The sequence below is a fragment of the Trifolium pratense genome, linkage group LG4, assembly GCF_020283565.1.
Source record: "Trifolium pratense cultivar HEN17-A07 linkage group LG4, ARS_RC_1.1, whole genome shotgun sequence".
NCBI classification, from domain to species: domain Eukaryota; kingdom Viridiplantae; phylum Streptophyta; class Magnoliopsida; order Fabales; family Fabaceae; genus Trifolium; species Trifolium pratense.
In genome coordinates this window covers 13,469,759-13,484,469 of record NC_060062.1, presented here as the reverse complement: position 1 = coordinate 13,484,469, position 14,711 = coordinate 13,469,759, and the positions used below count along the sequence as shown (strand labels likewise).

Genomic DNA, 14,711 nt, shown 5'->3' with positions numbered 1-14,711 from the left:
AATTTTTTACATACCTACACACTTTTTTTCAAAGTGTTCAGGTAACAAAAAAAAATTAGAAATTTTTTACATATTATATGAGGGCAAATTCGTTATTCAAAATTAATGTTGGGGTAGATTGATAATTGTTGGGGTAGAATTTTCCTCCATTTCCAAGAAGAAAGAAACAGTCCAAATTCAAACCTTTGTTGTCGCACAGTTACACCTTCTAACACGGACCATGACGATCTCTAATATCACAAACACAAACAAAATCATTAAAAATCAAACAAGTTGCTTCAATTACTGTCACTATCTCAACATCTATGTTCCTCAATAACTCAACTCACTCTTACATCACTTTACTTTAATTAAAAAAAATTCAAACCCAGTTAAAAATCTAACCAGAGTTACAAAAAAACAAAAACAACAATGATGTTCCATAGAAGAAAAAAAGAACCAAACACAACATTACCTCTTTCAAATTCATCATCACAACCAAATTCACCAATGCCTTCAAATTCAAATTCTAGTTCCAATTTTTTCAGATTCAGAACTTCAACACTAACGACATCGTTTCAATCGTTAATATTACTCATTTCATTACTTCTTAATTTTTATTTTCTTTTAATTCTGTGGGCCCCATACCCCACCACATATAAACCTTCCTCCGTCGTATCTCGTCTCTCACCAACCACGCGCCGTCATGTTCTCTTCTCCGTCGCTTCTTCTTCTCTCTCATGGCCACACCGTCAATCTTACGTTCAGCTTTGGTATAAACCTAAATCGACTCGCGCACTCGCTTTTCTCGATAAACCGCCGGTGAATTCGTCTTCTTTGTCACCTCCGGTTGTGATCTCCGGCGATGCTTCTGGATTTCCGTATACTTTACAAGGAGGACTTCGCTCAGCGATTCGTGTGGCGCGTGTTGTGAAAGAAGCGGTGGATCGGAATGAATCGGATGTTCGGTGGTTCGTGTTCGGGGACGATGATTCGGTGTTTTTTGTGGAGAATGTTGTTAGGACTCTTTCGAAATATGATCATGATAGATGGTTTTATGTTGGGAGTAATTCTGAGAGTTATGAACAGAATTCTATGTATTCGTTTGAGATGGCGTTTGGTGGAGGAGGTTTTGCTCTAAGTTATTCACTTGCTAAGGTTTTAGCTAGGGTTTTGGATTCTTGTTTGAGAAGATATGGATTTTTGTATGGTAGTGATGCTAGAATCTATTCATGTGTTGCTGAGCTTGGTGTTACATTGACTCATGAACCTGGATTTCATCAGGTATATAATTTTGTTTTCATTTTGCTTAATTTGTTGGATTCTTTGATTATGTTTTTTCTATTATTTACCTGCAATTTTGTAATGAGAAATATTTGTCTAAATATTTACCTCTAGACTCGATATACCAGATATATCAGTTATTCGGTGAACAGAGAATTTTTGCTTATAATTGAGACTGGAGTAAGTAGTATGGCATTCACTTTTAGATTGGTTAGGTATTGGAGCTTTTTTGAAATAGATTGGGAAAATATTTATGATGTTGGTATGTTTGGGGTGCAAACCAATTGTTGATCACATAATTAAGGAATTAGAGTCTTCAAGAATGTGAGTTGCAACTTGTCTAATTAATTTGGAATAGAAAGAATTAAAGTTAAACCTCTTTGGTGAGCAAGGAGTTATACCTTCTTTGCTATAAATGCTATATGGAAGGACTGAATTGAAGGAATTGTCATTGAATATTTTGGTCAAATTAGCAGAAGTTTATACCAATAAGGAAATTATTGCTGCACATGGAGGTGTGAATCTTGTTTAGATTTAATGTTGTCAAGTGTGATGTGAGCATTCATTACCTTTCTATGTTTTATTTCCAAATATCTTGAAATTTCTAGAGGATCTATGACACTATACATAAATTTTGCAGTTAGTTTTTTTTTATCACAGAGTGTTATTTTAATTATTAAATTTTATAAGATTATAAATATTTATGTAGTTGTCGTTAATTATCTTCTATTAGCAATTAAAATTTTAATTTTTCAGTTTGAAGTAAAATATATTATTTATAAGTCAATAAATCTACAAATGCGTTTTTACCCGTGCGGGTCTGGATACTAGTTACTATTGTTTAAGATCCTTTACAAATTTATAGATGCAACTATTAATGAGGGATATATTTGGAAAAAGAGTAATAGTTGCATGTAGAAATTTGTAAAGGATCTTATATTTAGGGACAAACTTTTTTTGTAAAAGGTTCCTGTAATTAGGGACGAAGGGAGTAATAGATTACCCACCAACGAGGTCCTATTCTGGCAGTGGGAGTTGAATTCATGCTCTTGCGGGGTATGAGCCAACTTCTTATCAACTGACTAACCTCTGTTGGCATTACCTTTCCATGCTTTGATAATTATGCGAAGCTCTTTGTAATTATGATAAAATTTATTTCTTGATGTTGGAGAAAGGAAACAACTAAAGTTAGATAATATAATTACCAAATTTTTGGTTTTCTCGCAGCATCCCAACTCAGTTCACTACTTCTGCAAGCCTGTATATTGTGCTCTTTGAGACCAATTTAGTTAAGGAGGTTCTGGCAGCCAATTGTGTAATCTTATAGTTGCCCCTTGGTTGTGTGTCAAAGGACTCTTGATTGAGTGAAAAATGTTACCTTATCATGATTTCGGGGAAAAAAAGGTCAATGGAATACAAAAAATTGGATCAAAGTTTTATGTTTGGTTCGAGAAAAGTCCTGATCATGGCAATGATGGATACTGATTGCAAAGTATTTACTCATTTCAACCAGTCTTGGGGTACAAGGCTGTCCTTCTAGCGGCAAGTAAGTAGTGATAGGATACGGGCTTTGAGCCTAGTCAGCCTACGCTCAACAACTGAACTGCACAGAGAAGTTAGAGAGAAAGTGAGCTATTGGTAGTTATACTGTAAAGGGTCATGTCACGTGGAATTGGGGATTATATAGAGGTAGTGTCATGGGGTGGTTATCATAACTTTTGGCATTCAGTTTTGCAGTTTCTTCTGCTGGGCATAGGGGTATTCATCCTTTTAGGAAATTCTTGTGATCGTTTGAATTTAGTAAATAATACAATATTTTTACTTTGTTCTTGGGTGTCTATCATTTCGAGACTACAATCTATTTTCATATACTTTAAGAATTAAATAGGAAATACAGTGAAACTTGAGACACTAAATTTAGGTTTTACTCTAAAGTTTACTATGTCTTTAAACTAAGTTTACTTATATTATATCACTTGTGCACATTTGAGGTATGTAAGGAATAATACTTATATTATTTGGTTTGAGATTTCATCTTACTAATTTCTTTAGCATTTTGAACAAATTTCATTGGCACTGCTCATATATATTGTATCGGTATCAAGTTTCAGTACTTTAGCAAGATCTCATTTAAGCTGCTTGAGGATTCTTTTTATCTTTCAGTTCAAGTGTACAACTTCTGCAGAAATTTAACAAACTGTATTTTTACATCAGTTAGATATGCGGGGGAATTTATTCGGGTTGCTGGCCGCACATCCGTTATCTCCTTTATGTTCCCTTCATCACTTGGACGCGGCAGAGCCTCTCTTTCCAAACATGAATCGAACACAAGCTTTGGAAAATCTTATTGCAGCTACAAATGTTGATCCCGCGAGAATTCTGCAGCAAACTGTCTGCTATGATCGTTTGAATTCTTTGACTTTCTCAGTTTCTTGGGGTTACGTTATCCAGGTTTTTCAAGGAAATGTACTTCTTCCTGATCTACTTGCGGTAAAAAGAACTTTTGCACCGTGGAGGAAGATTCATTCCAATTTCATGTTTGACACAAGAGACAATCCTAAAGATCCTTGTAAAAGGCCTTCTATATTTTTCTTGAAAAATGTTACTTCTGATAAAAGGGGCATCTGGAGCGATTACAGTAGGCAAATAGAAAAGAAATGCCCGAAATCAAATCCTACACACCCGAAGAAGATCACTGTTTTTTCAAGAAAGCTTGATCTTAGTATTGAAGAGGTATTGTAAAATTATTTTTACAAACTGTTGATTAAAATTTTACAATATTTTTTGGTTTCACATGTCTATCTATGTTCTTGTTCAAGTTATCTAAGCTTACATTGTCTTGTTCGGTTTTATCGCAGATGAAAGCTCCCCGTCGTCAGTGCTGCGATGTTTTTCCATCTACAAATGATACAGTCAGTATTCATTTAAGACGGTGTGAAACCATTGAACTGATCTCCATGGAATCATAGCATTCTTTTAAGAAGTTGCCACTATTAAAAGCTTTGAAACTTTCGCGAGCATGAATGCTTGATAGAGTTCGGACCCATGTTGAAGCTGATATAAGGTGGATGCTTCTTCATCATGATTATGATCATGACTGTTCTTAGAACTTTGTTTCAATAGGATATACTTTCATTTAGAACTTGAATCATTTTCTCTGTTTCAAAGTTGGATCGAAGGTAAATATATTTCTTTCAACCTTCATCAATTCTTAATTAACTTTGTTATGTCATTCAACAAGGGCCGTTCGACAAGTCGAGGGGATGTTTCCTTAGGACACTGCCAGCAATATGTCACTAAGTTTATGTCCACTTTGCGGTAGAGAAAGATTATTGATCACTTTGCAGAAGAAATATATGTACTCGGAGATAACTACATGCCGTGCTGGTGATCAACCTCTCACAGGCAGGTTTTAATTCGCCGTGCAGATGCATTTTTTCAAATGGCTTCTTTCCCTGCAGTTTGTAGTGTTGTACATATTATTGCATGTATTCATCATATAAAATGCACAAAATTTAATGGAAGCTCCCATGTTTGTAGTGAGGTAACCTCTTACCTGAAGGACCAATTTTGCTCTGGATTGTGATCCCAAAGGGGACCATGTCTCGTTGTAGGCTATTTAAGCTAACTATTGATTTGTCTTGAAATTTTGTAAATGTACTGTAACTGTTTTGGTTGCTCCATAGTTAATAGTACTTTTTATGCAATGAGATATGAATTTATGATTCCATGTTACATCTTTTTTATTTTATTTTTTATAAAATCTTCCATGTTACATCTTTATTTACACAAGTAGGTATCATTTACACTGCTTTTCCCCAACAACTATTCAGGCTAGACTCTGGAATATTGTGCTGGGCATCAAAAACACTTCTCTTCCTTTAACATTTTGGTAATTGTTCTTCTACAACCCACCATTCCATCGAAAGATATTTTCCGGTACACACCGGGGAAAATTTCTCATCCCACTACCCACTTTCTCACCCACCCCTTGGAAATTCCATTTTTGCCCTTAGTCAAAAAATTCGGAACGCCTTTTCCGAATTTTTTTACTTCAAATTTGGAAAAAATTCGGAAAACACATTCCGAAGTTGTTTTTGAAGGCAAAAAAAATTCGGAAAAGGCGTTCCGAATTTTTTGACCAAGGGCAAAAATGAAATTTTCAGGGGGTGGGTGAGAAAGTGGGTAGGTGGGATGAGAAATTTTCCACACTGGGAGGGGATTGGAGAAGAAGGCGCCAAATTAATATAAACTTTTTTTTTGTAATCTTTTTTTTTTGTCAATTAGCCTAGTGACTAAAAAATTCACAATAAATGGAGTGTCTTGGGTTCGAACTGGGCACTGCACATATAGTGTGATGTTCCTACCAACTGAGATAAGCTCGTAGGGACGATTAATATAACCTTCTATTCCTCCCAATTTGTATGTTTGTTTTCACCACAACCACAAAACAAGAAAAAATAAGAAGAGATAAGCTATATTAGTTTTTTGGTTCTTATGTTTCTTGGAAATTTACTCAAACTATTATGGTTCAATTTGATCAATTTGATAAAAAAAAATATAATTACTAGTTTGATAAAAATGTGTTGACTTTTCCCGTTTGATAAAAACCATTTACTATTTTTTATTTTATTTGCCGTTTAAATGAGTGCAGTTTTTTTAAATCTTCACATTTTTAGTCCAAGAAATATAAGAATAAAAAAAATAATATAGTTTTTCTCTTCTTATTTTTTCTTTGTTGCGGTGAAAACAAAAATACAAATTGGAAGGGAATAGAAGTTTATATTAATCTGGCGCAAAAAAATAATAATTTTGGTTACATGATTTTATTATTTTTTTTGTTTCTTTCTATTTTCCAGATTTGGTCTAGATTTGAATTTATTAATCCTCTATTAATTATCTTTAATTATTTAATATATTAATGAGTTGTAAGAATTTTATTGGTTGTGACTAATTATTAATGCTTAGGTGAGTACTCACCTAAGAATTTCTCAATTTGTAAGATTGACTTAGACAAACCTTAAATTCTAAAATGGTATGAGAATTTTCAAGATTTGTTGGGCCATCTGATCTCATGTTTCTATTATTAGGTCATTTTTTTTTTGAAAGGTTATTCGATCATTTACTATTTATATTCACGCATTAAATTCAATGGTTTTAAGTGTGAAGGTGCTTTAAAAGGCTCACATGGAATGAAAATTAGTTCCAAAAAATATTTATAAATGGAAAACAATCATCAATTTACAAAAAAAAACTTTGTAAAATTGAGTTACTTGCCGCTTAAATTCTAAGAATTAATTAAGTTAATATAAGCCGAATAATCATGTGATGCCAGTGTTAATTTTATGCATTATCTTACAAGTAAAGGCAAATTAGAACAGGACAAGGTGATTGGTTTTGGAGATATGAATGACACAAATAATGTAAGGACTAAGGAAAATGATAAACGTAACAATTAATTTGAAGTCAAATAATCCGTTTGGACTAACTTTTTTTTAGCTTATGCAAATAGCTTATGCAATATAAATTAAGTTTTATATTATTTTATAAGTTCACACTAGTGAAAATTATAATTTTATAAGCTATTTTATCATAAACTACCTTGACAAACTTATAATAATATATAAAAATTGCATAAGTTGTTTGCATAAGCTCTAAATAAGAAAAAAAAAAAAGTCAGGCCAAATGATAAAAAACAAAAAGCACAAAAAAGCCGTAGCAAACAGGTAAAACCTTATTTGTGTTATCATGCCTGAATTTTTGCACAAAACCAACACAAGCCACGTATTTCTTGGGGCTGTTGGCCAAACCAAGAACCTTATTAGAGAAAGGAATAGTAGCTAGTATTTGGATTTCACACATTATTAAATGTGTGACCTACTAATTAATCCCGATTGTTTGATAAAATTAACGGTGTAGATTATTAATTTAAAGATCATTAATAAAGTATAACGTGATCCGTGTAATTGCGTGTATTTTTTTATGCAATGAATTTAGATTTGAATAGTTAGGATTTTGATTGCCTCATGTTATGAATTCAACACATTCACGTAGTCAGTATGTTGATGGTTGTTGGATCGAAATGTGTTACACACTAATTAATCTCTTGTAAAATCAACGATGTGAATGTTAAAGATAACTAATAAAGTATAACGTGATGCGTGTAATTGCGTGTACTTTTTAATGGAACGAATTTGGATTTGAATTGTTAGGATTTTGATTGCCTCACATAAGAAATTCAACGCATTCACGCAATCAGTATATTGATGGTTGTTGGATCGAAATATGTGACACGCTAATTAATCTTGTCTATTTGATGAAACCAACAATGTAGATTGTATAGTGTATAACGTGAATCGACAAACTAATCACAAATTAATGACTTAAATTAATTTATGCGTGTAATTACGTATATATTTTTTTGTTTTCAGCACCAGTATCCGGTCCACTGCACCGTCTAATCTGGCTCGGGAGTCAGTTCTTGCATCAAGTGGTTTCAGCCTCCTCCTTATATCAGTTGCGGGAGATCGAACCGTAGTCATCCCTACAAAGTCCAACGTCAATCACCACTAGACCAACTAACGATTGGTTAATTACATATACTTTCGAATGCAATGAATTTGAATAGTTAGGATTTTGATTGCCTCAAGTAAGAAATTTAACGTCAGTATGTTGATAGTCGATAGATCAAAATCAAATAATCCATATTTTAAATTTGATATTTTAGATTTTATAAAAATTAAACCATCTGATTTTGATCATACAACCATTATTATGCTAACCGCGTAAATGTAGAAGGATACTATGAAAAGTCAATTCAAAGTCTCCAAACCGTAGACCTCACTAGATTGGTGACCTACCTAAATCTCCCACACCAAACATTTCTTCTCTATAGTCAACAAATATTTATTCAAGTACTTCACTAATATCTAATGACTTTGGTCACTAACTAGCCAACCGTGAAAATCTAATTGGAAGAGACATTATTTTCTTCTAATACACCTACCTTACCTTAATTTTACACATGGAATTATAACTTACATAAAATTTATGGTACAAAAAAAAAAACTTACATAAAACGTCAAACCTTAGGCATGTTTTATGTTTCTTAAGCCGTTAATCACGGTGTAGTACTTTGTCTAGTTATATAGAAAACTCTACATCATTAGAAAACATAACAATATTCATCATATTAGTAACATCTTCATCATATTAGTAACATAACAAAATTTTCTTTGTGAATTAACATGCAGTTATTTCAGAAACACACAAAAACACAATTTTTGATTAATTTCATATTAGTAACATCTTCATTTTGTGGCTTTTATGTCCTTGCAACAATATTAATATTAGGTACTTCAAATTCAAAGCTATTATTACATTTACATAATTTTTCATCACAAGATGTGTCTATAATTACAACCACAAACACAACTCTAGATCATATTGTGTTTGGTATTGCTTCAAGCAAAAGTTCATGGACAAAGAGAAAAGATTATGTGAAACTATGGTGGAAAACCAACAATGCAATGAAGGGTTGTGTGTTTCTGGATAGTTTACCTCCAAATGAAGATGACCCTTCTTCTTTTCCGCCACTTTGTGTCTCGAAAGACACTTCGCGGTTTAAATACACTTGTAAAGGTGGACTTCGATCAGCTATACGCGTGGCGCGTGTTGTTGCAGAGACGGTTGCCTTGAATCATTCGGATGTGAAGTGGTATGTATTTGGAGACGATGATACGGTTTTTTTTCCGGAGAATTTAGTGAAGACTCTTTCTAAATATGATCATGAGCTTTGGTATTATATTGGTGCACACTCCGAGATTTATGAGCAAAATCGGATTTTTGGTTTCGGAATGGCTTTTGGTGGTGCTGGTTTTGCTATAAGTTCTTCTCTGGCTAAAGTTTTGGCTAAGGTTTTTGATTCTTGTTTGGAAAGATACCCTCATCTCTATGGAAGTGATGGAAGGGTTTACTCTTGCTTAGCAGAACTTGGTGTTGGATTGACACATGAACCAGGTTTTCATCAGGTAATTAAGGCATAGTTAATTGAAATCATGATTAGTTCGAAATGCTGAAAATTACGAGTAATTTATTTTCGATGAAATAGTTAATTTAGTCTATGAAATTGTAGATATTGAACAATTTGGTCTTAAAAATTAACGAAATTTACATTAGTCTTTTTAGGTAAGCCATTTTTTTGTTTTTTAATGTAATTGACCTGAATGATTAATGTGATGTGATTGAGGATTTTCATTTTCATAGGTCATTTAAAAAATTCAATGAACTGAATTGCTCGATGACTATGATGCGCTCTTTGTTTTTCTTTTCTTTGACAAACCTTATTAATGCATTGTTTTCGTGGTTATGATATGGCATAACCATAAGTTGATTTGACCGGAAACACCTTTGGCCCGATAGGATACCATAGATTAAAAATTCTTAATCACGCTAATCATTTTAGTTCAGGTCAATTTAGTTCAAAAATTGACCTGAATGACTAATGTAGCGTGGTTGAAAAATTTCGATTTCATAGATCATTTTAGAATTTCATTGATATAAACTAAACTATTCGGCGCCTACAACGCGCACTGTTTTTCTTCCTTTTAATGAACCTAAATTAATGTATAATTTGTGGTTATGAAATGTGATAGGTTGATTTGACTGGAAACACTTTTGGCCTGTTAGCATCACATCCAGTAACACCGTTATTATCACTACATCATCCAGATTACACAGAACCAATCTTTCCGAACATGACAAGGACAAAAGCCCTCCAACATTTATTTCAAGCAGCAAAAGTTGATTCTCAAAGAATACTACAACAAACAATTTGCTATGACAAAAGGTTTTCATGGACAATTTCAGTTTCATGGGGTTATGCTGTTCAAGTTTTCCCAAATCATATGTTTTTGCCTGAAGTTGTTAATGTTCAAGAAACATTCAAGCAATGGAAAAAGGGAAATATGTTGGCAAAAGCATATACTTTTAATACAAAACCACTTCATTCTGATCCTTGTAAAAGATCTACTATCTTTTATTTTGATAGTGTTTCTTCTGGTAATGATGGTTTCATAAGTAGCTATTATAAGAGATCTTTTCAAAATTGCTCAAAGAATTTGGTGTCTCCAAAGAAAGTTGAAGTTATCAAAGTTGTCACTCATAAGCTAAACCTTGGCATCAAACAGGTAACTATGGTTATATGTATATGTTTACTTCTCATTTTTTTTCTTGGTTTTGTTTCTACCGATAAAATAAACATTAGAGTAGGTATTATGGAAGTTTTTGAAATTCATTTTAAGAATAGATTGAATGTTTTTGACATTTTTTAGAAATGCATTTTCTGGTTGGACTAAAGTAGCTAATGAGTTTCAATTAAATACAAATTATTCAGGAGAACCCGAGATAGAAACCCAACTGAAACTGTTGGAACAACTAGTAACAAAAGAGAAATAAGGAATAAATGTAAACAATGAACAAAAGACGTTTGATAACGGAGTTCCCCAAGTGGTGGGTACGTCTCCGACTTAGGGTTTCAATGTTACAGGTAGTGTTTATAATAGTAATTCGGTCCAAATAACAACAACTATACACCTGAATCGTACCGCGGGGCTAGTACCCCCAAAACATTTGTGCCAAGACCATATGGGCTGCCCCCAATCCTCTTCCTGATGCATATGAGCCATACTCAACAATCATTGGCTAGACTCTACTTACTTTTCCGCCGAACTCGGGATTATCAAGAATCCTTTCCCTGAAAACCAGAGGTTAAGACAACAAAAAATGCATTCTCTTTGGTTAACTATATTTCATTTCAATCACCTATGTAGAAAGTAAAATTTGATAATGTTTTAGAAAGTAAACGACTCTGTAATATTTTTTTCATGGTTTTTAGGAGCATGGTTTAACATTGGCAATAATCTGATATAAACTTTTTTTTTTTAATTCAGTTGCAGGCTCCAAGAAGGCAATGCTGTGATGTATTGCCTTCTAGTGCTGGTGACCAAATGGAGATTGCTGTTAGAGAATGCAAAGATGAAGAATTGATTTATATGCACTGAAGTGTTGCCTATGATGTGACCAAGTGTTGTTTCTTTTAATCCAATATATAATCTATCAAGTCTACATTTAGGTTATGAGATTGTAAATGACGAGAAATTATTAAAAAAATAGATTAGTTGGTGATCCATGATTAAAATTAATAAAACTCCAAATTTCCAATATGATACTTTATTCATCTGAAAACCATGTTCCTCTTCAAAAGGTTAGGAAATCATTGAAGTTATTTACATGACTTTGGTCCAAATTATGCACAATTCAATGTTATGGTTGATGATTCTTTCAAACATAAGATATCTGGCCAGAAAGAGTGAATACGGGTCGTTGGTGGTGGACCGTTGATCAACTAAGCTCGGTGGTTTGAAGTTTTAGTGTTTACAATAGTGCATACCTAAGTCTAGATCATGAGTTAGAATTTACAGTGAGCAAATTAGAGTCTTAGGTCCTACAACCTTCCCCTAGATCATGCCTCATTTGAAGGTTAGGATAAGGGCCTCGGCCTAGATTCATTGTAGGCGTGCCCATGAGACGGTCCATCCAAGCGTTAGTGATTGGGGCTGACCCTGTCTAATAGTTTATTATGGAAATGTGCCTTGAACCAGTCCGAAACAGAAGATATCCCAAAACAATGTAGGTACACTCAGTCTTAACTCTTAAGTACTTCTTGTGTTTTCCTAAAGAAATATCACAATTTATCAGTCATATCCGTAGGTGATTCACTTGTAAATTTAACTCAACAGAACTGAATCCATTCAGAGCAACTCGGCAAGAATCTTCTTTCACCAAGACTTAGGTATCCACCACCAGTGTTGAGTGTTAACCTACGAAGCACAAACACTCTTTGGATTAGGCATGTCTCAGTGTCGGACACGTGTCGGTGTCGGACACCGGACACCGATACTAATAATTACATTGAACTGTTTCATTTTCTCAAATTACTGTCGGTGTTAACTTGTCAGTATCTTTGTCGTGTCCGTGTTTCATAGGTGCTAACTTGGCAGTGATGAAATGCTTATTTGGAACTCCCAGCAAATTCAGGTTGTTAATCAGCAATCTCTAACTTAGTCTTTCAAATGATAGAAATCAGAAAATAGAAGGCAGAAACAAATCTAATCGATGATTTACACACACATCCAAGGGTCTTGAAACTAAATAATGCAAAAACAAAACTGAATTAGTTTTGAATATACTGGACCTGGAATTTATGCAGCCCAATGCAGTAATGAAAATTGCTTCCTGATAGTTGAGGCATAATTGCTTCTTTTTTTCAAATAAAAGTTGGGCCCCTATTTTTATAGGCCTTAAGCGGTGACACTCGAAAATTTCTCAACGCACCCACCCACTTTCTCCCCCACTCCCCAAAAAATTCGGAAAACGTTTTCCGAAATTTTTATAGTGTAAATTTTACACTAAAAAACAGTTCGGAACGTATTTTCCGAATTTTTTTAGGTGCGCTAGGGAGTGGGGGAGAAATGTTGAGGTGCGTTGAGAAATTTTCGTGACACTCCTTGCCACAGCCCCAAGATTGAAGTGAATTTCTTGCTCACAATATAATGATTAAAATTGATTATTATTATTATTATTTTTTAACAATTTAGTATTGATTTAATTTATTGATGAATTCAAGTTTTTAAAAGAATGAAGGGCAACACTTTAATTCAAGATACAATTCTCATTTTATATATTCTATTTTTATTTTGCTTCGATGTTATTTTAAATATTTGATAATTAGTCTAAGCTTGCATCAAGGAGTATTTAAATATTTGATAATTAGTCTAAGCTTGCATCAAGGCATCAAGGAGTATTTGCAGTAGTTTTGTGTGGGAGTGGCTAATCTCATTGAGTCATTAGCTTGTAGCTAAGCTAAGCATGCATATATGCTATTAAATTGGAAGTTTTGTGTTGGATAGGCTATCCAGTTATAGCTAGTATATATTTGGAGGGATTAAATGATCAATTCGTCTATGTAAGTTGGTAAGTTTTTGGTTTTCGTCCATGTATCTTTTTTTGTTTTAAAATAGTCCCTGAATGAGTAAATCTTTTTGGTTTTAGTCTCTAATGTTAAGTGTCGTTTCAAAAATGATGACGTGGCAAGCAGAGGCTGACATGGCACCGTGTGACGTGGCAAATGATGATGCACAGTCATCCACTTAGAGGGACCAAATCCAAAAATAAAATTGCAGAGAGGGACCAAAACCAAAAAAACGAAATTAAATCCAAAAACATATTTTTCTTCTTTTTTCTCTAAACTCATAAATTGACTCATATATATATATTTTTTTTTTATTTCTATGAACCCATAAATTGCAAACCATGTTTTAATGGATACGATTTGAGAGATTCAAAAGAAAAAAAGGACTAAAAATGAGTCATTTTATCTTAAAAGTTTGTGAATTTTTTGGTTGACATTTGAGGATATAATGGAACTCAAATTTTACAATATATAAAGTTGTTTGATTAAAAATTCATGTCAAATTTTGAAGATGGTGATTAGTAAATTAATATGATCTTTTGATTAAATCAAAATAAATTGTGTATCAGGAAACTCAATTTTTTGTTGGTTAAAGAGTTTTATGGAATTTTAGGTTGGGGAGAAGAAAGAAGAAGAAAATATCGTTTTAGTATATTCAACACAAATTTCTGGATTTAGAAAAATAAAAAATATGAGTCCATTTTTGGGTTTACAGAAAAAGAAGAAAAATATGTTTTTGGGTTTAATTTCGTTTTTTGGTTTTGGTCCCTCTCTGCAATTTTATTTTTGGATTTGGTCCTTCTAAGTGGATGACTAAGCATCATTATTGACATGACATCATCGTTTGTCACACATTATCACGTCAACCCACTATTTGTTGCGTCATCATTTTTGTAACGGCACTTAACGTTAGGGACTAAAACAAAATGGATTTCAACATTAAGGGACTATTTTAAAACAAAAAAAAATACAGGGATGAAAACCAAAAATCCCTGAACTTACAGGGATGAATCGATCATTTAAGTCATATTTGGAGCTTAGTAGGATGTGTTTTCAATATTATATTTCCTTTTTTTTCATTGTAAAAAATGATAAATCTAAATCTTTGATAAAGATGTATATGACTCATGAATTTCAATTAAAATATTTTTTGTTGATAAAATTCAATTATAATATTTTAGTTAGTACTTGCTTTTTCTAATGTTTTGGGCAGGAACTGCTGTAGAGTCCCTCTGATGTTGAGTGTCACTTGAATGAGATCCATCTAAGGCAGAGTGTAGTTTGATAGATTCGTCTTGAAATAGTGGGTCTTTTGGTATGGTTGTTCATATCAATTTATAGTCCACCAAACACCAAGTTTATGGACCAGGATTTCATGCCGTAAACAATAGTTTCACGCATAAATAAATTTAGACAA

The 14,711-nt window shown here is 33.2% G+C and overlaps 2 protein-coding genes across 3 annotated transcripts; both read left to right on the top strand.

The window, feature by feature from the left end:
- The first annotated feature begins 240 nt into the window (after nt 1-240).
- LOC123923366 lies at nt 241-4,998 on the top strand. 2 transcript variants are annotated; one of them, XR_006814369.1, is made up of 4 exons: nt 244-1,263; nt 3,478-3,996; nt 4,122-4,327; nt 4,505-4,998. XR_006814369.1 is itself a non-coding variant. In XM_045976056.1 (3 exons), the coding sequence occupies exons 1-3, from the start codon at nt 412-414 to the stop codon at nt 4,230-4,232; spliced, it is 1,482 nt and encodes a 493-aa protein (XP_045832012.1). In that variant the 5' UTR covers nt 241-411; the 3' UTR covers nt 4,233-4,998. The 2 variants fall into 2 exon arrangements, 1 of the variants encoding a protein (XP_045832012.1); XM_045976056.1 differs by having other exon boundaries at nt 241-1,263; nt 4,122-4,998.
- A 3,355-nt stretch (nt 4,999-8,353) lies between these two features.
- On the top strand, nt 8,354-11,502 carry LOC123923235. The gene is made up of 3 exons (XM_045975919.1): nt 8,354-9,293; nt 9,918-10,451; nt 11,214-11,502. Exons 1-3 carry the CDS (start codon nt 8,511-8,513, stop codon nt 11,322-11,324), a joined length of 1,428 nt encoding a protein of 475 aa, XP_045831875.1. The 5' UTR covers nt 8,354-8,510; the 3' UTR covers nt 11,325-11,502.
- The last annotated feature ends 3,209 nt before the right edge of the window (nt 11,503-14,711 follow it).